This window comes from Parambassis ranga, chromosome 2 (genome assembly GCF_900634625.1).
Source record: "Parambassis ranga chromosome 2, fParRan2.1, whole genome shotgun sequence".
Classification (NCBI taxonomy): domain Eukaryota; kingdom Metazoa; phylum Chordata; class Actinopteri; family Ambassidae; genus Parambassis; species Parambassis ranga.
In genome coordinates, this window is record NC_041023.1 from 7394481 (window position 1) to 7419546 (window position 25066).

Sequence of the window (25066 nt, forward strand, 5' to 3'; positions counted from 1 at the left end):
CTGCGAGTGCTGTGCACCATGAAAGCCTCAGTGCTGCTTACTTAAATGCAAAAAAAAAAATGCCACAATAAAGTCTAACATTTGAGCCACTGTTATATATGTGTGTGTGTAACCCAGATTGTTATGTAAATACTAGTATAACATAGTGATGAATGGCAAGATAATATGGACCAGCACAGCATCAAGTAGAGCTTTACTAACTGCCATGAGAATTGAGTTTGAGATCAGAGTTTCGGAGTAAAACCCCCTAACCATCTGGGAATCCTTGGATTCAACAATGAATAAGAAATAGTACTTCCGACTTCATTAAGAAAAGATGAGGTACTCTTGAGCATGCGGCATAATTCCCAGTTATTCCAGTGGAGCTGAAGAGGCAGACTGGTTGCTTTGGCTAATAAAGTCTGGACGATATAATTCTCTCTGTGACATTACAGGCACAGTAGACTTTGTTCTCACACACTGAGGGGTTTTAAACAGTGATACACAGATGAGAAGGAGAAAGAGAAAGAAAATTAGAGCTTACTTTTTACTACTGCGGTGACAGAATGTGGATATAAACTGAGAGATGACTTATCAGACTTTAAGAAAAGAAGAATATGTGTGTTAGCACAAACTATACAATATTCTAGATACTGTGCATACATGAATGCAGGCTAAAATGCAGCTTTCATTTTAGCCTGTAATATTTCATAAGTTCTTTCTGTCTCTCTCTTAGGTTGTCGGGCAGTAATGTCCCCTCTCCTATTGTTAGCAACAAGAACTGGCTCCGACTGCATTTTGTGACTGATGGCAACCACCGTTACCGAGGATTTAGTGCACATTACCAAGGTAAGATATGATTGCCCCTCCTCTAAGTGCACACACAAACACAGTATAGGCACAGTGTGTTTATATAAGATAAATGGCTCTGTATGTACAGTATATAGAGATCTCTTTGTGTTAATGACAGTTCTTTTCAGGGTTCTGGTTTACCTTTTTTCCTTTTCTGTTTTTTGCGTTTTTGTGTTTCTCTTCTGACAGTTTTTTTCCCCCATCAACCCTCCCTCTAACTCCCTTTAATTACGCTTGTTGACTCCAATTGTCGTGTCTCTTCTGCCGCATTTTCTCTCTCTGTCTTCATCGTTCTGCATCTCTCTCTCTCTCTCTCTCTCTCTCTCCCCCCCCCCCCTCTGTCTAGCTCACTCTCTCATAGTCTTTCTTTTTCTCTTGGATAGCCACTCATAGGCGCAGAGTTAGATTTCTTTGACACGTACCCTAACTGGTGGAAAACATTTTGGAAATTCATTTGGCAGCGTCCGTGTCCCCCAACAGCGATAATGAGAGCTGAATGTGTGGAACAACTGCACAGACAGGCTGGAACAGATAGTGTTTTTATGTACACTTTACTTGTTTTTCCAAATCTCCAGTGTTCTGTTTTGGTCTCAGATTGTCTCTTTTTCTTCCCAAAAAGGCAATCTATTTTTTAACACTAGTCGTTTGTGCATAAGACCAGTCAGCATCACAACATATGCAGGTTTTTGCATTTTTCTTTCCAAACACCTGCAGCCTACTCTGTGATTAAAATACACTGTAAGTAGGTGGTTTACATGTTAGTATCATAATATTATTATCCACTAATCAGTTCTCCTTTAATGAAGTACTGGGAACACACATTAAGCGTATTTTCTTCCCTAGTGTAAGCCAGGTGTGTCTTCTTCCATGCATCATTTTTCAGGTCTGAGTGCGCAGGCAGCCTGAATCTTGGTCATGCTTGACACCAAAATTGCACTGTGCCACTTGATTATTACTGACACACTCCCTGCTGCGCCCCGCTTCTTACTTCAGTAGCTTCAAGTTCACATCAAGTCACCAAAATACCAGGAACACTCAGCCAGGGAAAAAAAAAAAAACAAGGTGTACACCCATCCAAAATGCCAACTCTCAGGAGCAGCATCTGCACCAGGTGCTGTCCTCAAAACTAGGCTCCGTTTAGAGAAACACTTAAGTCTCAAAAAAGACAGCGTGCATCTGAATGGCACACTACGCACAGACTGACGCAACATGAATGTGTTTCACAGAACTTTTCTTTCTGCCTCCTCTCCTTCCCTTTCTGTGTATTTTTCAGACCCACTGATAAACACTGTGATTTCTTTGAACAGTAATCACAGACATTTACTAATTTCTTAAAGGCTAGTGTAAGCCGCTAGCCTCAAAGTACAGTGGTTATGTGTTAAGATGTGGTAGAGAGAACCTGGAATGTGGCTCCACAGTGATGATGTCACTGTTACTGTGGACCACTTGATGCTGACTTCTGCAAAGATGGAATCCTTAACCGTTCCAACATGTTGTACCTTAGGTTACCCACTTATCAGTCACACTGTTGCCATGTGGCTGCCATATACACTTAACAGGACTTTTCTTTGATAAAGGGCTAAGGAATAAAAACTGTTAATGACATAATGGCATTTAGCACTCATTAAGATTACTGATATTAAATATTTAAGGAAAAAATGTCTTTATGAACTCATGAATTTTTATTTTATTGGTCACATGTGACACTTGCAGGACTCTGGTCAATTAAGCCAGTAAAAGCAATTGAAAGATGAATTAATTCAGTGGTAATTTTATATTAACTCTGCATAAATTTCCTGTGGGCATGACGGGCTTATTAGGTTGCATATAAGCAGATGATACCTCACTGACGATGTGTTTGAGGAGAAAGACCACAATGGGAAGCATGTGTGGGTTTGACGTCAACTATTTTATAATAAAAAGAAAAAAGCCTGGAAGCTAATAAGAGAAGCATCGCTGACAGATTCCTATTTTAGCCAAGGCCAGGTCTAAGGCTTTCTGACTCACCCTTCCTGGTTGTTTCCCTCTTTCTCCTCATCCGTCTTTCCTCCTTAATGTTCCTCTCTGACCAAATCTCTCCTTCAGACCTGCTGCTTGATTGATTGACTGACAACCTGACCATTCCTCTCGAGATTTGCTTTTAATTGGTTTAATTGATCTTATTTAGTTTAAAAGGTTAATCAACATGTTAATGAGGGGTGTCAGTGTGATAAGTTAGTTGATTAATTAGTTAGAGTTTTTAACAAGCTTATGATTGATTGGCTACTTCGAGTCAGCTGCCAGTCATCTCTATTAGTTTGTTGCTTCTTAGACAGAGCAGGAGGGCATGATGGGTGGCTAAAAAATATTATATTATGATATAATAATAATATAAATAATTATTATATGTTAAAAAAAACAACTTCAATGTCTATAAATGAAAATCTCAGTACAGAAAACAGCATTCTGATATATATTTTAGCCCCTGCAGATTGGACCCTTGTTAACATTTCTTCAGCATACGTCAGGAAAGGCTTGTCAGCAAGTCAGACTACATCAATATTCTGACGGCAACATTGCCAATGTCATGTCCACAGACATATTACCAATGTCACTACTGAAAATGATCGATGATCTGAGATTGATTTCAAATCTTGTGAAACCACTTGCAACATATTTATTCACAGAGCCTGAATCGAGTTGTTACTTTTTCAGTTTGTTCACTTGGTTCCCAGTTTACTTTCATCATGCCTTTGTTACTGCTACTGATACTTTAGCCTCTTGAGTATTCCTCGATCGCTCATCAACCCCCCTTTTATTAAAAACAATTTCACTTAATGTTATTCCACAACTGCCCCTGAAAGCCATATGTTGTTCTGGTCTGTTAAATTGTACTTTTCTCTAGGAGAATATATTATGATGGTAAAACCCCTCGGGCATGGTTACTTTAGTTTAGTGGCAAACTCTTGTATGAAAACAATTCCAAATTTATCTCTGAGAGACTAAATGAACAAATGTGCCTTGGCAGGGTTAGTTTAGTTCATAAGACGCTGCAATGGGACGCGTTTGGCTCCAGGTACTGCCAGTGAGCTGGACGCACTGTTTTTCCTTCTCTGTGTGTGTGTATGTGCATGTTAGTTAGTTTAAGGTCAGCCACTTGCTTCATAAAAACCCCCTCCTTCTGCCGCTGCTTAAATTACGAAGTTCTGAATTAATAATAATCTTCTAATGATTTATATCCAGGTTTGTGGAGAAGGCACAGTTGGGTGTTTGGAAGGCAGAAACAACCAAGAACGCTACAAAGGCGCAATAGGAAAAAAAAAAAGTAGGGGGGTGGTAAAACAGTGAGCAGATCCAGAGATGTGATTAAAAGGGAGAGAGAGGCAGAAAGGTGGCAATGGGTTTGGCTTTGTGATTTGGCTAAATATTTAAGCATTAAGATTAGGATTTTTTAAATCCCCTGCTGTCAAATATGGCTATTACAGAGAAATCAAATGTGTGTGTGTGTGCATGTGCCTTTGTTGGTCAGCAAAAGCCTCTTCATGAATTAGTGTATTTAGTAAAGCCTGCAGCTCTACCACATGGCCAAACCAAATGTGTCAAGTTAACTGTCCAACTGATGCTTCAGAATGGCGAGGTTACAAAGCCTGCCAAATGCTTTGTGTTGATAGGCTACAATGAAAGGAATTAACCGTTTAGGGTGAAATTTGACTGACATATTTTCATATAGGCAGCACGTTTAATATTTACTGGAGTGATTAAAACATCTGTAAATGTTAGCCCTTAGGTCCAAATGTATGGCTGTCACTGTTACATACATTATCTCTCTACAACATACTGTCTCCTGCACAGCTAAATATAAGCAGAGCCATTAGGTGGCCATTAGCATGTTTAATTGAAGCTCAGTAATAATTTAACTGTGTCAACATCTCAAAGCAACAGTAAATGGTTTTCACCTCAGGACCCAAATCCACTTAAAGATGTAGTTCACGCTAATATAGACAGCCAATAAGTGATTTCTAAGTGTGTTTTGAATCATGCTATAGGGGCTTACTGTAGTAATTTTGCATGCAGGGATGAAATCAGTGTTGATGTATTTTCTCACCGTGGGAGCTGCTGTAAGTGCATTTAAGCATCCTCGGACTCAAACATGTCAACCTGGGACTCTTTGCCAGTGTCTTACTCTGAGATAATGGCACACTAAAACATTCAACTTGTGACATTTAATAGAGGATTTTCAGTTAAATGTCAGCTCAGTTAAGGCACTATAAGATAAATAGCTTATAAATAAAGTACAAATACGGGTTCATGATAATATTATTAAGATGTTTTGAATCCCAGCTGTTATATGTAGTGACTGAGGTTTAACAAGCCATCTTTCAGATGTCACATGGTACGTTATAGCAGATACTTCCTAGGCTGCAGTTGAAATTAGAAAATCTCAGACGTCTAGCTTATTAAATGAAAATAAATAAATCAGTAAAAGCTAGAAATCTCCTGAATCATGTTACCACATAAACCCCAAGTTGTCTAATGGCCGCATGAATTCTATATGAGAAGACAATTTTACAGTGAATTTACCCTTTTAAATAGGTCAACATTTACATTTACAGGGTCATACTTTCATTCAAGAAAAAAAAGTTCTCCCTATGTTATTATTTATAAGCAGAGTGAAAAGGCTGAGACTGTATGTCACATTTTCACTCAGCTATTCAGCCACTCAGTAATGCTCCTCTAGCCTGAAATATAGGCTGTGCATGAGGTATAACAATATGAAGGTTGTTAACAAAAAAATACAACAACCATGTTCACATGACCACACACTGCCCTGAAAGGTCCGTCTCATACCAGGTCACTGAATGTGTAGAAGTAGTCATGAAGTCTTATTTTATCATTTCCCCCCCCTGCCACATGAATATTGGGAAGCTTTTATTTTAACATGGTGCAGTTAAGCAGTCACAGAGTATAGGTTTGTAATAGCTCTTTTCCCCCAGGCAATGTGACCCAAGAGAGTGGTCGATTAGTTCCTTAAACACATCAATTAGTCCCCATCCCAAAGGCATTTTCTTAAATGTTTAAACTATTATACGTACAACTGTACATCTAACAAGCTGCACACTTCAATGGAAGAACAGTGCTGTCAGGCCAAATGCTGACTTTGTGCCTGGCTAATGCCACTTTTTTTAAGATGAATTCAAGTTTTGTCACTAGAGGGTGGGACTTACTGCAGTGGTGAACAGCCCCCGACTAAATTTATCTTATGTGAACATAGAGTGGTCTTTGCTGGCTTGCTACTGTTGACCACAGCCATGTGTCCATTGCCCAGCATACCGATATTTAACACTGTCATAAGTGTAGGGTCGCCTGCTTCTACTGCATTGTCTTGCTCTATATTTCTTATGTATAAAGATAGTCAGCCTGACCATCTTCATTTTATGTTGAACAACTGTTACAGGTTTTTCTTGAATTAAACAGTACTGTCCACCATCACACACACACACACACACACACACACACACACACACGTACACACGTCTCATTTTTACCACTGTCTGCAGTCAGCCAGTTAATGGGTCAGTCAGAAACCCATCTAGTCAATTGAACAGATGCCAGGAGGTCCATTTACTGTATCATTTTTTTTGTCTGTATGCTGAGAAATAATGTCTGGCTTTTAATAATGGTGGTGTGATCCCGACAGTGCTGCAAAGTGAAAATAAAACAGTTTACCTGGAGAATGTGACGATTAAAAGTGCAAAATGGGCTTTAATGGCGCTACAAGTCACATATCTGAAGATCTCTTCCAGGGAGTCACTATAAGTCCAGGAGTGCAGTAGCCAGTGCATTTGTAACTAAAGAAGGCAGAATAATGGAACAGAAAGGAGGGCGAGGTTGGACTGACTGCTCCTTCTGACCTTCACTGGTCATTCTTTTTGAATTCTAGGTAGCACCTCATAATCAATAGGCTGTTCCTGCATCCAAATTTTTAAATGTTAAGAAAGCATTTTTTTTTCATCCAGCATCAGCATAATGAAAATGTCACAGCACACTTCTGATTGCTGTATCTCAACTCTGACCCCAGCCCCTGACAGTTTTGATAATGACCAGCCAAACACACACACACACACACACAAAGGAGCCATGCTGCAGAGCGTCCCTGCAAAATGTGATGCAACTCAACTTAAATCCAAAGAGGTGTCAAGAATATTTGCCAAGACCTCGCCTTACTGCTGGACACTTACAGTTAGCCTGTCTGCCCCCTAGTGGGCATCACACAGTATGCCAGTAACTGTCAAACTGAGCCAAGCCTCCCTCTGCGCCCTGCACGTATGAGTGTTTTGTGTCTGTTGTACTGTTTTTCTCCACTCTGCCACAATAACTAATTGTCACTGCAGGCAGATATATACTTGATGGTGTGTTTACACACTGGAAACCTTTCATTTTACTGTTGAAAGATAAGACAAAAGCATCATTGTCTGTCTGGAGTTCTCCAGCTTCCTTTCCCTCTAATTTACTACTGTTTTCTCAATCTACACAATTATGTGTTTAGTTTGTTTTGTTTTGTTTTTCGTTTTTTTGCCCAAATACAACAAGGCAGGATGTGGTTTGACAGATGTAGAGAGTTGCATTGATTAGGCATTCTGTCCACGCTCCTCCCTGCATGGTGCTCTGCTCTAATGACCAACCCTACACCCTCAACACCTGGCTGTAGATGTGTGTGATTGTAGATTGTGCCACTGTGTGTTTCCCAGGTGTGATATGTGCATGTGTTTGTTGTTCACACAAAGGACTGTGTGTGTGTGTGATGCTGGGATGTCCTGTGCACTCTGTATGTCTCTGTATGTTTAAAATTTTCCATGTTTGTTAATGTGTGTGTTCGGTGGAGTTTCAGTGCCAGCCTGCATCCAAATGTGTGTGTTTCCCTGTCTTGTCTATACGTGTGTCAGGTATGAACAATCTGTTTCCTTCCCCTGCGGCACAACCTACCAATCACATCCCTCCATCATCTCTCTTCATTATGTATTCATGAGTTTCTGTGTCTGCAGGGCGGTGATTGGCTCTTAATGAACAACTGACGGCATTATCAGTCAGCCTATGCCAGGCAACAAAATAAGTCAGTCGGTACAAAAGAAACAGCAGTCAACCACTAGTTCAGAAACATTATTCAAGTCGAGCAGTGAGACACTGTGCCCCTCAGGGAGGTTGACATATCGGATATTGTCGACTGCATGGCACCTTTGATATGACTCTCATGTCTCAAACCTACTCATGATCAAGTGCACGCATCTTCAAATGCCAAGTGCGCTGGATAATTACAGCCAAGAAAACAGAAAACATTTAGCACATGTGGAGTTTATGATTTGTTTTTGGTGTAAATTAATCCCCAAAAATTTCTTTTGCATGTCAGCCTGAGCCTAGGAGCTATTTGTCAAACCGGGTACAGACACTTGTAGGCCTCAGGGGTTCACATGAGCTCATAAATCTATGAAGTAGCCCTTTATCATCTTTTATATTGTGGGAGCTTGCATTTTACCAATGCTGACTTTCATTATTGACTCGGTGTTCGGCTGTTGCTGTATCAGAAAGGGCTGTCAGTGCGGGGATCATTACTGAGAGGGTGCAGCTTGGTTGGATTAATGCAGTTGGTTTGCATAGATACACTCGTTTGATTGCTGGTCTGTGGCTGCAGAACTGACAGCCGTCATCGCCTACGGATGGTTAGCACCAATATCATGTGTTAAAATATAGATGTATGTGTTTTACAGCTGAAATAATATTATAAATCTCGAGTAGAAATATAAAAAAAAATGAAATCAATGCTACTGGACTAGGGACAAAAGAGAAGAAGGATACCCAGAATGCACTGGGCTCCTTCCTGACATATACACAGGGAGCTTTGGGTGCAGGCTGCCCTATCCACAGTCTAATGACACTTCAAAATCTGTGTGCTTTACTTAGAACACCTGTTATTAAACACACAAGAAAGCCAATGCACTAAAACTCTGACACTCGACAAGTTACAGATCACACGTTTGCTTTGAAAGATGTGATTAATTTGTTGTTGCGCATAAACATTAGCTGCTAATTCCACCTCTGTCACACCATTGATGGTTTGATTTATGAATTATTAGTATATGTCAGCCACATCAAATCTTCACTATCTCTTTGACCACAGCCGTTTAAAATGTCTGCTTTAAAACCTCACTGGCGCCTGGACCGTTCGGAATCACCATGTCAATGTGACTTGAAAAGACAAAACAGATGCATGTGCGTTTGGAGCTGATTATCCAAATCCTTCCATGATATTTCAACTCTCAATCGAGATCATGCAAATATTTGCTTTCCCACACGGGCAAATTAAAACATCCGCAAGGGTTCGGTCGCCCAAAAGCTGGGGAGTTCATTCAGAGTGCACGATGCCTATCAGTTTGAATCACCTCCTGAGAGGATCTCAGTCTCACTGCTCCACACTACCAGTCTTTAGAAATGTGAAATCCAGATGGCATTGTGGGTAACAAGCCAGTGTGACTAAAGTGAGTCACTGATCTGGATTCTGCCTTGGATAAAAGGAATCGCTGTTACTTTTATATTTTCAGAACATATTTTAATTTCAGTTTGAAGTCCTACATCAGAGTACAGTAGAGGCCTTTGTTGTAAAATATGGACATTTAGCATGTAACTGTTTCTTCAGCGTCTTCAATTCACCACCATTGAATGCCGAAGCTTGTTGCTAGTTAAATATAGTCTTGCTAAATATGCAGTATTTCCGTTTATAAATATGGTTTACTTAAATGCAGCTGCCCTTCCATCTGTTGTTTGCAGTGGAGCTGCTGCTTGTAGGCAGGAATATTAACATGGGCATATTTAACTTTGATGCATATTCACACAGGACGAGTTTTATGATGCATAATAATGGGGGCTTGATACAGTGAATGAATTTGCGCAGGCAAAAACAAATTTGACTTTTAACTATTTTTGGCCCAGATTCCCTGATTTGGCTGCCTAACGGAGGGAATACATTTCAAACCTGATTGTAAGACTTTGATCACAGCTTCCCATGGTTTTCAAAAGTAGCAAGAATCTGTCAACGGATGTTCTTCATTTCTGAAAACTGGGACATTTTTGAATATAATTTGAAGGCAGTGAAACAGTTATACAATATATTGACTTTTACCCCTTTTTGTCCTCATTTTGTGTGTGTGTGTGTGTGTGTACAAATGTGGAGTTTTTCACCCGAAAGAGGCAAAGTCTCTATGCATTTTTTGAAGTCATGGAAAAGGGCTTCTCTCCATTCTTCTCATAGTTTCTTTCCAGTTATGTTCTTTAAATACAGTTGTTATTCAAGGATGTTTATTAAAATGACCCAAAGAGATTGGGAGGATGAGCGGGGGCTGTTTGACTCACTGCTTTTTTAAATTTTATAAATGAAAGGAGACCCTGTTTTATCTCAGAGATAAGAGTTACTGCTTCAGATATCCAGCATGCCCCCTACCCTCCCTGAATAGCTATGACACAAGTGTCATGAATAATAAATTTCATTCTTTGTGTAGGTGGACTGCTCTGAATTTTTCCTGTCTGTTTATGTGCTCAGAGGCAGCTGTGATACATGTGTTCCTCAGAGCAAGCGCATTAATGAGAGACTTCGTTTTGAGATGTAAGAGAAATTCATATTTGTTTGTGAGTAGTGTGATTTATTGATAAATTCTTGAGATCCTAGGAGATAAATCATGTAGGAGTCTTTTCTTGGAAGTGTTTCACACAGTTTGACACAGATTATGACCAGTTCTTTCACTTCATGGTCAACAAATAAAACACTGGGCCCATTTGTTTTAACAAAGTACATACGGGACACTTTAGGAGACCTGTTTGTGTCAACAAAGTGATTATATATTAAGACCCCCTTTCACTGGGGAAATCAATCCGGCTAGAGCGGGACTCAGGCCATATCTGGATATATCTGGATAGTTTGTTTTCTGAGTCTGAACAACGCAAATCCGGATATATCCGGATAGATTTCAATCCACTTCTCGAAGGTGAATCTAGTTGGATTGGCTCAAATGTGGCTCAGGTCTGAACTAGCGAATCCCACTAGCGCCGTGCTAATTCCGGTTCACGTGGACAGTCCGGGTAAAGCCGTATGCTTTGCCCCAAAAATGCATGACGCATACACACGCGGTCCTACCACGGTCTGAACGGACTCTGTATATTAGGAGGCGCCACCTAGCGGTTTGGAAGACAACAAACACGCCGGATTAAGCCGGATTGAGCATGGTCACGTGTGTGTGACAGCCAGATTTGAAAGTAGGTCTGAACGTATCCAGCTTAAAGGCTATCTGGATTCAATCCCACTGTAGCTGGATTGACTTTCTCCAGTTTGAACAGGGCTCAAAAACACTACTTAACACTGTTGCTGAGCGGATTGGGGTGTTACGACTTCTCTACACAACATAGGCTGGGTCAAGTAGGGTTACACACAGATCAGTTCAGTACACCAGGTGCAGAACTTCATCTCTAACAATCAGCTCTTCATGTGATGAAGAGACTTAATCTGGTGTCCTCGAAGACAGGTGCTCATTGACACTCACATACACACACACACACACACACACACACACACACACACACACATATATATATATATATATATATATATATATATATATATATATATATATATAGAGAGAGAGAGAGAGAGAGAGAGAGAGAGAGAGGGTATCCAGCCCACTTGTCACACACACATGCATGCGCATATACATTGAGACCACATTAAATCATTATGCTAGTATGTTAACACAGTAATGGAAGCTAATGATCGGCTGTTTTACATTAGATTAATTGTTAACACATTTGTAGGCGCACTAACAACATCAGGATCATTGTTGGCATAAAATAAACATGATGTTATTCAGGCATGACAAATAGAATACCTCTGATAAATGTACATATATGTGGCCTTTGTAGAACATTAGAATAATTGTAGCACATTAACTCATCTGCCACTTGTCACCATTCAGTGGATTAGTCAGGTCATTATGAAAGCGACGTCTGTCAGCCACGCTGTCACACATTCATTAAAGTGATTTGTCACTGTACTTTGTCATTGGGGACGAGATATATTTGTGTTTTTTTAGTGATTTATGTTTAGAAATGTATTCATTTATTTCGACAGAATAAAAATCAAATCTGGAAGGAGTTAGATTAAGATTACCCCGGGGGGGGGGTTTGTTTTTGATTCCAACGTGGCACTCGCCCACTCACTTTGTCTTCTCCGTTCTGTCTCTGCAGCCATGCACGCTGAACTGCGTTAACATACCGGCTCCACATTGCCCACCTTGTAATAAAATGATGTCACCAATGTTAGGAAACAGAGCTCACTCTGACAGGGATCCCTCCGTCAGTTTGTCTCCTCTTGTCTTTCATTCACTCTGATTAAAGGAACCATCTATTTCCTAACGTGCCATTATCTGAATGCTTTGATTACAGAGCTGCATCATTGTCATTTTGATTAAAGCTGCAATTTCCTTTACCAGCTTTTGTTCAGAATATGATGGGGCTTCCAGCAAAACACCCCAACATCTGATGTATGTGTCTGAGTGACAAAGAGAGAGAGAGATTAAGCTTTCTTATGAACAGAAATCTTGAATGGTGCTATTGTTGAAGTCATTTTTCAGCTTCCCTTCCTCTTCCTGCTTTCTCTTTTTTGTCCATGCTCTTCCTGCTCCCAGTTTCCTCCATTTTAAGATTTACTTTGCCTCTGTAACTTTTTTTCTGCTCTGCTCTTCTCTCTCCCAGCACTGTGAGGGAGAAGAATCTGCTTTTTTTTTTTTTTTTAACACAAAAAAGAAAGAAAGAAAAAAACAAATTCGCTGTAGGTGTAATTTTATCCAATCTGTTCTCTGATTTTCTCCTTTCTGTATTCTGTTCTCCTCTGCAGTGAAGCGATCTGTAGATTTTAAGTCACGGGGCGTTAAATTATTCCCTGGCAAAGACTCCAGCAACAAGTTTTCAATATGTGAGTTCACATCTTAATGTCCCTTTTGGCTAATGAACTAACATGTGATGGCTTGGTTTGGCTTGGACTGGCTTTGTTATTGTTTATTTTGTTTGTTTGTTTGGTTTTTTTATCTCTTAAAAAGGCTGCTTTCTTCAACACTCTTGTGCGTCTGATTCCTGATGATACTGATAAAGTGCAGTAGCACTGTAACACTGTGCTAACATTTCCGATTGACATGCTAATGTGGACACACACACGTGTTGAAAGAGCCTTGATAAGAGTGCTACGTCTGCATCCTGCCTGACTGCTGTGTTGTTTTTGTTTGTTGTTGATGTTTTCTACACTTGATTTGGTCAGGGTGTCTTGCTCCTCCATTGCTTGCTTTGATATAATTAATTATTCATTGTGATAAGCTTTATCATGGTTGTGTTAGGCTTGATCATGGAATGTAAATTGGCTGTTGTAATATTGTTCACTGCCCTTCTTCTTCTTCTTCTTCTTTCACTTTTGTAGGCTTTAATAATGCAAGTCGAATTATGGAGTTTATAAAACTTTCTTCTTCTAAGTTGTAAAAGAAAATCTAATACATTTGCAGCTTCACATTTCTATTATGTCTTGGAGATCTACTCCTATAATCCCTCACAGTTACTGGCAAATTATACCATTGTGGATTTATTATTTCAATTCAAAATAACAGGTGTGTACCCTTAATATTCGCCAAAACCTCTCAATATTATTATACTGATCTGCTTCTGAAACTAGCACACAATAAGTCTGCTTTGGAAAGTCTTACATTAGGAACCCTGAAGGGAAAGTGGGTGCTTAATGGTCCCTATGTCATTTGAAGCACTGTAATGTAAAAATGGCCATGTGAATATTATTAAATTTCACTCATCACCTTCTCAGCACTCTAACACTGGGAGAACATGCACAGAAAAAAAGCATTAAAAACTCCTGTTTCACTTATTAAAGCTGTCAGGGCCCTCACACTGATTTACTTTATATGCAGTCCCTTTTTTTCACACGTCTGCATTACAACTCTTCTGCTCTCTCTTCAGCACTTTATGCTTCTTTTTGAAGGTTACATGTTTATGTACTACAGGCACACACACACACACGCACACACACTTACCCTCAAAAGGTCATATTTGTGAAGAAACACTTCACATCCATATGCACAAGGCTGTAAAAAAACTGCATATCAATACAAGGACACCACACTGTAGTACATCCCACGGCACAGAGATGAGAGGCCGTGCTTGTTGATTGGTTTGCATGCAACAGAATGATGCATTTTCAAACATCTCCCATTTATTTGCTCTTTTTCCCCTCATGTGCTTGTGTTTGTGTGACTGTATGTTTATGTGTGAATCTTTTAAATACTGTACGAGCTGATGGAAAAGCGATTCATCAGGTTTCCTGACAGGTTGGAGAGTCATGGTTGAGGTTTGATTCTACAGATGTGAATTTCTATGTTAATTAGTCTGGCTCTGATTGGTTCAGATGCTAATTTGCTCTTCAGTGAAGCAGAGAGCCTATCTGCGTGTCTGTTCAAGCCTACACACATGCATTTCTGTTTCTGTGGATGTCGTTTTGTGTACGTGCATGCTCGTACTGTACTTGTGTGTATGTGCGGCTTGACTCTTTTTTGTGAGCTTTGCGTATTTGAATGTGTGTACGCAGCACTGATACTGTAACCAGACCCTCTGTTATAGTGTTAATAGTCCAGATGGTCAAATTAGCCGCTCCAACAAAGCAACAAACTATCTACTCTAACAAATACGCACACACACACATACACACACTAACCACCTGCTGGGTTTGTTGATACGGACTAAACATGTACATGCATGTTAGCCAGATAGCCTGGACAGCCTGGGCAGGGAGGTGTGTCCGTGTGAAATCAGAAATGGGCAGTTTTAATGTTCTCCTGAGTGTGTCACAGATAATTGGGTTTTCTGGCATCTTTAGCTGAAGATGAGATAAAGTTGTAGTTTTTTTTTTAATTTACATGCAACACATGCAAATAAAACGGCTTAGTTAGGGATTATTTTATAGCAGACTTCCAAAGCTCCCTTAAATGAGCAATTTGTTAAACATAAAACCTCCCTGCACAGACTTCTGCAGGAATGAAGAGAGGTTCACTGAGGGATACTTCTGTTTCTCATAGCTCTCATTCTATTGGTATTTTAATGTTTTAAAATTTAATCTGACAATGCTTTAGTCTGATTGCTTATTTAGCAAAGTTATATATGTGCATGTGGCTTGTTTGATTGTGGCTTACACATGCAAAATAGCTTTTAATACATGCAAGGTCACAATTCTGAGTAAGACATACAAAACGATGAATATTCACCATCCTAACAACACAAACAAAGTACTGTCCTGTAATTAATCTTACTAATGACATAAGTAAGCAAGAGAAACTACTCTATTTGTACATGATTCCCACTCATTTGAATATCAAAATGCACCATGGAGTGTTTTGTTTGCTGTACACACCAGGACAGCGTCTCCCTCCAGTAATATTCTAATGACACCAGACATTAGGAAAGGACGGCCAGCACGCTTAAAAAATCCAGCGAGTGGCCTAATTTCACATGCATATATTGGTGTGAATGAAAGATGCAGGGCAACTCAAGGATTATTCAAATAACTTTAGCCTCACCCTGATCTCATTAAGCAATACAAGAGATGCTGTCACGTGAGTTTAAAATAGGCCATCAATGAAGCACAACTCATTAAGACGCTGTATTAATACTATTTTTGCTATTTTTTGCGCTGGCCTGGTAGAAACCAGTCTGTGGCACATGATGGATCAGTTTAAGAAACCACAAACTGCTTTAAAAGTTTTGAAAACGAAAAGCTTTCGGATTGGAATGAAGTCATTTGTTTTTGCATTATTCTGCCGGCTGACAGCTGCATTTCTTCGGCTCTCCCTGAGAAGACACAGAAGCTTTTTACTCTTGCCTTTTTTGTCTCTTGTTTCTTGTTGTTTTTTGTCTCTTTACCCAGCAGCTATGAAATTTTAAAAACTTTCAAATACTCAAGAGAAAGAAGAAGAGACTCTAAATGGTTGAGGTTTGTGGAAGTAAAAATTCTATACTGTGGTGTCTTTGAAGGGGAAGCCAAGAAATAAAACAAATGTTTTTATGGAAGAGGAGGCAGCGAAAGGCAGAGTGACAGGGAAAGATTAGGAAAACAAAACGTGAAGTAAAACAAATAGTAAAGACAGAAAACATAAAGGAGAGGAAAAGGAAGGTAGCATCTTATAATTAAAGACCGAGAGATGCATCCTGTCAGTTGTTATGTGTCACAGTATTTGTACAGTTCTATCTGTTGACTCTGTTCCACCTTTGTAATGTTCAGAGTGTCACCGTCAAGATTATCTCTTGTGTTACAGTCAGAATTAAGATTTTGTCTGAAGTGCTGTGTCATCCCTGTCTGCTTCTCTGAATGTGTAACCTGTCTGTTTGTCTCGCTGCTGGCCTGTCTCACCTGTTTCCTGCTGCCTGTAAACTCAGTGACGCAGGCAGAGTCCCAAAGCTCAGACTAAAAGGTGGTTTCCTGGTAAAGACTTCTGCTGAAAAACACCGATACTTTTAGACAAATGGCAGCGTGCATTGAAGCAGCTCCAATTCACGAAAAATCTAATTACTCATTCGTAATAACCACCAGCTATTTTTCTTGGCTTTCAAAGACATAAAAAGATTTGGCTTTTATGATGTATAATGGTCAGAAAATGTAACCAGTGGATGGATGCACCTGCATCTGCTGCAGATGGATTGTTTTCTTTAAAGCGGCATTACACACTCAATAGTCGCTTTTCATAATATCACAGTCACTTGTATAGAACAGTTTTGATCAGTGATATGGGACCAGAAGGTTTAAAAAGGCAAATATAAAACATGTATTACATCTTACCTGAGAAAGGTCTTTCGAGGCTGGTGAATCAATGCTCCCAATTTAAAGAGCCTCATTTAGCCATGTAGGATGCAACTCTGCACCACTGACTCCATGGCAGCATCTTTCTGTGCATTTTTTTCATTCAGATAAGAGTCCCTGAAAGTCTGGCAAAGCTGGACTGTGGACAAAAAAAATGCACAGGTACCATTTATATTTTGAAAAAACAGCTCTGCCAGATGTTCTGAGTCACCCAGCAGATGGAAAAAGGGAGCTGGCAACATGGAGAGAGGGTCCCCCTCTAAAGGAAGCACCTGCTTTCACATAAGTTTGTAACCTGTCTGTCCCGGCTCTCCACCTGTCTGTGTCTCTATGTAGTAAATGAAGGTGGTGTGAGACAAGCTTCAAACTCCTGCCCCGACCCTGGAGAGCCAGAGAATGGAAAACGCCATGGCAATGACTTCAGGTACAGTTTACACCTGTACAGCACACATCTGTACAGATCACAATGTTTTGGGTTTTTTTTTTACTTTGTGTCTGATGGTGTGTGTTTGTGTAGCATTGGCAGCACGGTGCAGTTCAGCTGTGGAGAAGACTACGTACTTCAGGGTAGTAAAACCATCAGTTGCCAGAGAGTGGCAGAAGTCTTTGCAGCCTGGAGTGATCACAGACCTGTCTGCAAAGGTAAGAAAGACATTTCAACATGTAAATCACAGACTGCACTGTAACAGATACAGAGGCTGTAATCATAGACGTCAAGGCAACATTCAAGCGCAACAACAACAGCTTAAAATGTCAGCAGTGGGGTTTTCTTGGCCCCTTCCTCAGCATGAGTTTGTGTTGAAGAGGACCGGGTTTATAGTGTAAAAATTTCAAGCTATAAAATCAGGAAACAAAACACTGGATAATCCACTGTTTGCAGTGTAGCGCCTCACTGCAATGCCACGCTTGTATGCTTTCATCAAGGGAGCGATGATAGTGATTGTATGGGGCCTAAAATTACACAAACACAGTCGATTATAGGTAAACACTGATTAAATTCATATCCATGATCATTTAAACATTTCACACATATATTCTCTAGTTTTTTTACATCTGCCACTTGTTAAAGCCTCAGACTTACACACACACACAAACTTACACACACGGACTGAGACTGAGAGAGGGCGTCTGTCATGTTAAATGCCAAAGTCGTTTGTCATGTCTTCCTTCACTAAGCTTCAGACCGAGGCTGCAGACACATACTTTAACATAAAAAAACAATATTCACAAAGCATGGGTCTGCATGAGTGTGTGTGTGTGTTTGTGCACTTTTTTTGTGGAGGACAGACAATTAGAGTGGAGTACTTTAACACTATTAATGACCATGGTGTAGACCTAAAAGGGAGGGGAAGAAAGTAAAGGGAGAAGCAGAGACGGGCAGCAAAGAAAGGCTGAAAAATGTCACACCTACTTTCTGCTTCAGTTGTAGCCTCTGTGGAGGAAAAATTCAATAAATCCATCCAAAACACATTTGCATGTGAATAGCAGCTAAACTTTGGACTAACTGATGGTGAATAGCACCCTGGGAGTCTGCAGGGACCTACTCAGAGACACGAGCAGGGCAGATGCTAGCCAGCTGCGAGTGCTGCTCTCTCACCCTACTGGTTAAAGGACACAGTCTAACCACTATCATGGCCTGCTACCCTGGCTTTATCTTGTGAACTAGACACACAGGGGGGCTGACCTTCATTAAGCTGTTTGTTACCATGACAGCGCAGATCCTCGTAAGCAGGCAGGATGTTACCAAGCCAGTACGGTTAGGATATGACTGCCTCACTTTGGTCCTGCTAGTCAACCTTATTATCCAAGTCATTATCAAAGATAATGTAGTGTTGATACCTTTTGATTGGCTCTTTATAATTGTCAAAGGGTATTCATCACCACTAAACACTTTGTAATAAGCAATTAAATACAGCTACTGACATTAAGCCAATCAAGTCTGGCATTTACCTGCATGTGATGATGGGTTATCCTCCCCCAAAGGGAAGACTCCCAGTGACATTAAAAGCCACTGATGTTGTCCCCGGGAGCGGCGAATGGTTAAAAGGAATGACCTCTATCGCCGGGAAACAGAGCCATCAGTCAGCAGGGAAAGTATGTAGGCAGAGTGGCACATTTTCACAGGGGTGTCTGAGTAGCAGGTGTGCATTGTTAAAGCTGCTGAATTTTAAACCACAGTCACAGGTATTCTTAACGTGAACCACTGAGAGCGACTTTTTGACAAAAGCCATGACAAAGTGCACCATTCTGCTTCGCTGCTGTTGCTAAGTAACTACTGTAGTGATTCTGTGATCTTTGGTATTTTAAGCAGCTCACAATGGAGGGCACTATTACCCCATCATAGCCCCCCTAATACAGGCTGCATAAATGCAATTTCTTCTACTTTACTTACTGTTTACCACTCTTACCTGTTCGGCTGTGTGTCATTGTGATTCAGGTTGTCTCTGTCCTACTTTGGTAGAGCAAAAAAAAATGTATCCATCTTCAGAAATCCCTTAAATCCCACAATAACCATGCTGAGGTTGCTTGAAGGACAATATACATACAGTACAACAATCGTATCTTTCTGACAACAATGCTGAGGCTTTATTTGAGCCAGGATCACTCAGAAGAGAAGAAAACACAGTACTATGGAACTGTAAACACACATACTGATGTGCAGTGAAAGCTTAAAATCGGGTGTTTTGTAGGCAGTGGTGTAGCTCAGAAAGAAAAAGTAGAATTATAAAGACAGCACCTTTATATTTAATAATCTGTTTTACCACAAGGACCAAAATCAGATATTGAATTAGGGGGTGGGGGGGTATTTTCTAGGCATCTCAGACATTGTTAATTTTTGATGATAAAAGCAAGAGTAGAACTATGTTTTTACTAATGTATCAATGACTGATCATTGATCACATGACAACAAAGTGAACACACTCTTGTTTTCGCCTGTTTCTGATGTGCTTCTGGCAGTAGCAAAGCAGCCAGTGGCAGTTGTTTAGTTTGTCTATTTGCACTTAAAACCTTTATATAATACAAAATGTGTGTGTGGGATCAGGCTGTTCATTTCCGTCCTTAAAATTCTGAAACATGGAGACACTAGCTCAAAATAATATACTTTGTCCAAATAGCCTCTGTTTACATAATTACCATTTTGTGGGTACACAATAATGCATTAAGCATACACCGAGTGTACATTTGAGTCTTAATAAGAACACATTGTGTTCTCTGAAGTACGGCGTCCTTATTTAGCCTACTTTGTTTCATCGTGTTTAACAAAATAGAATGAGAGAAATGGCTGTGTCTGGCTGAACGCAGCACAGATCTGACCTTTTCATCCAACCAGCAAACAGCTAAAGTGGAAACTCATGAATAACATTGTGAGTGAGACAATCTGTCAGGAAGCATCAAGCCAGCTGACTTATTAAATAAAGGGTCACTTCAGTCAAAACACTTAAATGCAGCTAAATGCGTCGCACGTGGGACATCATGGAGAAAAAATAAATGTCATTTGAAAAGTTGCCCCTAATATCGCAACACTAAGAGAGAGAGAGTGGGGACGAGCGATAACTATAAACAGAGACACAGCCATGGGGTTATTCTAGTAATCACTTGATTGGATACAATAGAGCAGATACAAAACCAAGTAAACATAAACTACAAAAACAGCCATCAAGCTGCAATGTCCCTCTGTCCACTCCTAAAACACTTTACAAGAGGGAGAGGGAGGGAGAGAGAAAGAGAGAGAGAGTCCATGTGGCACCTTGATTAATGGACAGATGGCAAGGCCACTGAGCCAACTCTCTCTCTCTCTCTCTCTCTCTCTCTGTATGTGTGTGTGTGTGTGTGTGTAAACTCCAGGGGAGTTCAGTTGATCTGACTGAATATACTGACTCGACGGAGGCTGCTACACATGCACAGACACACACATGCACATATGTTGATTTCATGGAATAGAAAGATAAAAAGACCAGAGAAACTGAAGTGTGCAGACGCTGCACAACGACTATATTACATGATTGAATTTTATTCTGTGTGTCTGTGTGTGTGCCCATTTAAGCTCCAACTAGAACGAGGGCTATTGGGACGCTGTGTGCCAGCTTAATGATGTCATCAATCACTCTCTGTGTCCATTGGTCAATCTATCTGCTCCTGTAGGCAGCCTGTTAAAAGAGCCAGTTTGACCATCCTGCAGAAACTTCTGATCTCTAATCTGACAGCGACGACCCAAAGTGAACACATACACTTCAAATAAATGTGTGTTGCTGGACTTGTTGGTTCATAAGTAAAACTGTCTGACATGACAGGCTATATGTGATTAAAATTTAATTGATAACTTGACAGTTATGTGTCCTTGTCATTAAATAACATAGATGATACTTCCTATAACCATCAAAATGCACATTCCCTTGTACCTGTCTAGTACAAATGAGTGTAATGAACCTTTATTATTTAACTTTAAATCATAATATAGTGAAGCTTTCTTAGATTTCCACTGAAGCCCTTCACTGTGAATCCTTTTGGAAAGGCTGGTAGAGAATGGAGCAGTGAATCCATCCTGTGTTTATAGGTGTAAAAATACCCACAGAGCATGCGGTGCCATTTTATTGTGTTTTCTAAACTGTGTGTTTTTTACAGTAGATGACAGTATGTAAACCAAATCCACAAAGTTTAGCAGATATGTTTGATCCCATTTCCAAATCAGACCATGAATTGTGTACTTTTGAAAACCCATCCGTATGATTCGATTTGCAGTCTGGTTGGGGGTTCTGGGTCAGATACATAATCCGGAACAGGTAAGGGTTAAGTGTCCTTGGTATGCTTCAGCAGGTATTACAGTCTGGATGATTGAAGCGAAGCCTCCACTTGGGGAGTGGGGGGGGGGGGACGAATCACTAACCACAAAGGCCGTCCTGCTGAGAAAGCAGCAGAGTTATAGACCTTGAGCGTGAGTGTGAGGCAGATCGGACCAGAGACTTGTCAGTCCAAAAAAAAAAAAAAATTGTGAAGCCGAACAGTATTAAAATTCAAAAACATTCTCACGGCAATGTTCCCAGTGCTTATGGGGTATGTCATGCTCTGAAGCCATAAAACAAAATGTGAGCAAGGGCATTGCAGCTATTGTATAGGCTTTGGCAATGTGATCTTTGCCTAAAACATCATTTAATTTTGGTCCACATCCCAGCGGTTTATGTGGGTGTGTATGTTTGTGTGAATGCGATAGAGTGAGAGTCCTAGGGGTATCCAGTTGATCTGAATATATAAACACAAAGAGGTTATGTTGTTACACACACACACACTCTCCCTGCAGTTCATGCCTAGAGTGTTCATTTAATCTTGCTCTTGATTTCTACAATATGCTTTTAGTACCAGATAGACCTCATCAAAATGTGTAATTTGATCCAGAATTCATTATCGTTTCAATGATAGTGTGGCCCTTTTGGCTTTAAACCCTCTAGTATATACTGTGTGCCAGTATAAATAATGATGAGGGCGGGAAAGAGATACAGAAAGACACACAAAGTTACACTGATTGACAAGCAGGGAAATTATTCTGACAGTTTTTGTAATAATATATAAATATTCCTCTGCTAATATGAGTAAATCTTACTCCTCAATTAACATCTTCTTTTGTATTTAGTATAGTATAGCCGCAGAGTATAAGCACTTGGCCTCTCAGTGGTTTCAGGTCTCATCCGCTGCAGCCTGTCAGTCAGTCTGAACATTATAGTACACAATTTTTGCTTTTGTTGAGGTGGTGAACCTTCAAGAGAAGTTAACACATAAACTCCTAATGCATATACATATGGTGAAGAAGGCCAACTGTGTCTGTGTAGTGAAGTAGTTTAACATAGCAACACATGAAATTGCCTAAATTTGATCATAGGATACGTAGCAACACATAAACGAACAGCTACGGAGAAATGTAGTGCAGTAAAAAGTACCTTTGTTGAAACTGATCAGTAATGGCGGTAGCACAATGGATATATGCACAACATGGGCCTCAGGTAGGTAAAAAAGATTAAAGATGTGACTGGACAAAAAGTGGGAATAAAAGGTGATGAAGAGACACTAGGAGCAAATGATGGAGTGTGACATAAATCATGAGGTACAGACAATGGCTCGCAGAGGAATAAAAGCCACGGAGAGAAAGACAGAGCGAGCGACAGACAGACGCAGGGCCGAGAGACGGATGGAGTTTAATATAAATTATGGGATGTTAGCTCCTCTGGTAATTCTAGTGATAACTCTCTCTGCACTATCGCTATAGCAACATCGTGCCCATTCTGCTGTTGGCACGGTGATGGGCTGGCCATTTGTTCAAGACACGCTGATTGAGCTGTCAATGCACACGCATACACACACTTACCAAGGCGCGCATACTCTCTGAGACATGCAGATAAATCATTTCTCACGTGCAAATCAAGCGTGCACGCACACACACACTTTCTACTGTCTCTATCGGTGTATAAATTGCAGTGAGCTGAGCACAGGAGAAGGTCAGCTGACGATGCATGGAGAATTAGAGGATCAGCTAGGTACAGTCAGAGGCAGGAGATCCAGGAGACAGGAGCGATAGAAGTTTGCCTCTAAAGGGTCTCTTGTTTGCTTGTTCTCTCTTACAGCACCTCATGGATACACTTCATTACACACACGAAAAAAAAACACAAACACACTGTGCTATAATGTCTTTATCTGTCCCTTCCCTGCATTCTGACCGCTAAGTCACAGCAGTGTGTTTACATCAGTGGGAGTGCATGGGAGTTTCATTTCTGTTATTTTGCAATGTGAGGTGTGTGTGTTTGTCGAGACAGTTCACTCTACACACTCACTACCTGTTTCTAAAATAAGGCCCTATAAACATTACATGTGTACGCTCCTTTGTCTTCTGTGTGTGTGAGTGTGTGTGTGTGTGTGTGTGGCTGTTAACTGTACGTATTCTTACAGCCTGCCTCTGAACAAACTAATTAAGGAACAAACGCTGCTTCAAACCAACCAGAAAATTACCTCCCAACTCTAACAGGACAACCCAAGGACAGACAAGCAGGTTCTCTATCACCTCCAGTCCCAACACGAAGCCTAATAAAGGCTTAGGTGGTTTATTCAACACCTAGCATGTGTCATATTCAACACCCTAATGAGTGTGGCTACACTACAAGTATTTATATAGGGGATTTTATAAATCTGTATCTCCACTTGAATCACACAGTTATAGACTAATCAACCAAATGCAGCTTCATTTGTCAAGACCACTTTAAAGAGTACAGTTATTTCTTCTTGTAAGATAGACTTGGTATTTATTGCCCAGGTAGGACAGGTACTGTACTTGGAAATTGTTAACTTTTAGTGGATGTTGGGTGTAAATTGCTGGTAAATGTCTCTGTCGGTCAATACGGCAACTCTAGCTAATCCTGTGGTATTTCACACCCAATAGCTTCCAATTAAGTATCGTTATCCAGGGAGATGTTGCTGACAGTATCAATAACATCTATGTGACCTTCTTCTCCTCTTTCTGTTCTTGTCGGCACTCGAGTCCTCTCTTCCCTTCTTCCTGTCATCACCCTCTCTCCTTGTAGCTCTCAGCGGTGTTCAGCGTCACTTCTAATTGTTCTTTACTGAACTTCTGCTGTGACCCACAAATGCCATAAATTTGCTGTTGGATTATCTCTGAGCAAAGCATCATTTAAATGGTTTTAATTATAAAGGTGATCGTCACCCTGTTGTTCTGCAGTGACTCGACAGTGTGCTAATTCTGCAGCTGGATATAAAAACACTGACATTGTGTTTCTTTTCTGTCCACAGTGAAGACGTGTGGCAGTAATCTTCAGGGGCCGTCTGGAACTTTCATGTCTCCTAACTTCCCAATTCAATATGAGAACAACGCACAGTGTGTGTGGATCATTACTGCATCAAATCCCAATAAGGTAAACCTCTTCTCTCTAATCACATTATTACATTTAAATATTTTACTGTCTCTACAAAGACCAGCTATCAGCTGTTTAACCTTCACTTTACTTCTAGAACAAAAATGACAAAGTGGGTTATGTCAGAGGGAAAATCACAGGTGATACCACTCTATCCCTATAATGTGCTGTATTAGTGAGTAGCACACTCAAGGTGCACACATGGGCTCCCTCGGGTTGGAATCCGTGTTAGCAGAATGGTTCATTTTCTTTGGCACCGGAGAGCATTTTTTAGACACTGCCTGACCTCAACAGTTCAATTTCTGGATGGTCTCCATAGCCCATATCTTCTTGCAAGGCTAATTCTCACTCTAGCTAAATTCTTCAGCTTTATACTTGGGCCAACTCTCTGAGTCAGACGATACGATCT

At 40.4% G+C, this 25066-nt stretch overlaps 1 protein-coding gene across 1 annotated transcript in view; it reads left to right on the forward strand.

The window, feature by feature from the left end:
- The window catches only part of csmd3b (CUB and Sushi multiple domains 3b), a 253514-nt gene that overhangs the window by 145743 nt on the left and 82705 nt on the right, over window positions 1-25066 (forward strand). The window contains exons 6-10 of the mRNA XM_028431853.1: window positions 716-828; window positions 12743-12820; window positions 17084-17171; window positions 17265-17389; window positions 24536-24657. Coding sequence (XP_028287654.1) covers window positions 716-828; window positions 12743-12820; window positions 17084-17171; window positions 17265-17389; window positions 24536-24657 — 526 coding nt within the window. The remainder of the gene's footprint in view (window positions 1-715; window positions 829-12742; window positions 12821-17083; window positions 17172-17264; window positions 17390-24535; window positions 24658-25066) is intronic.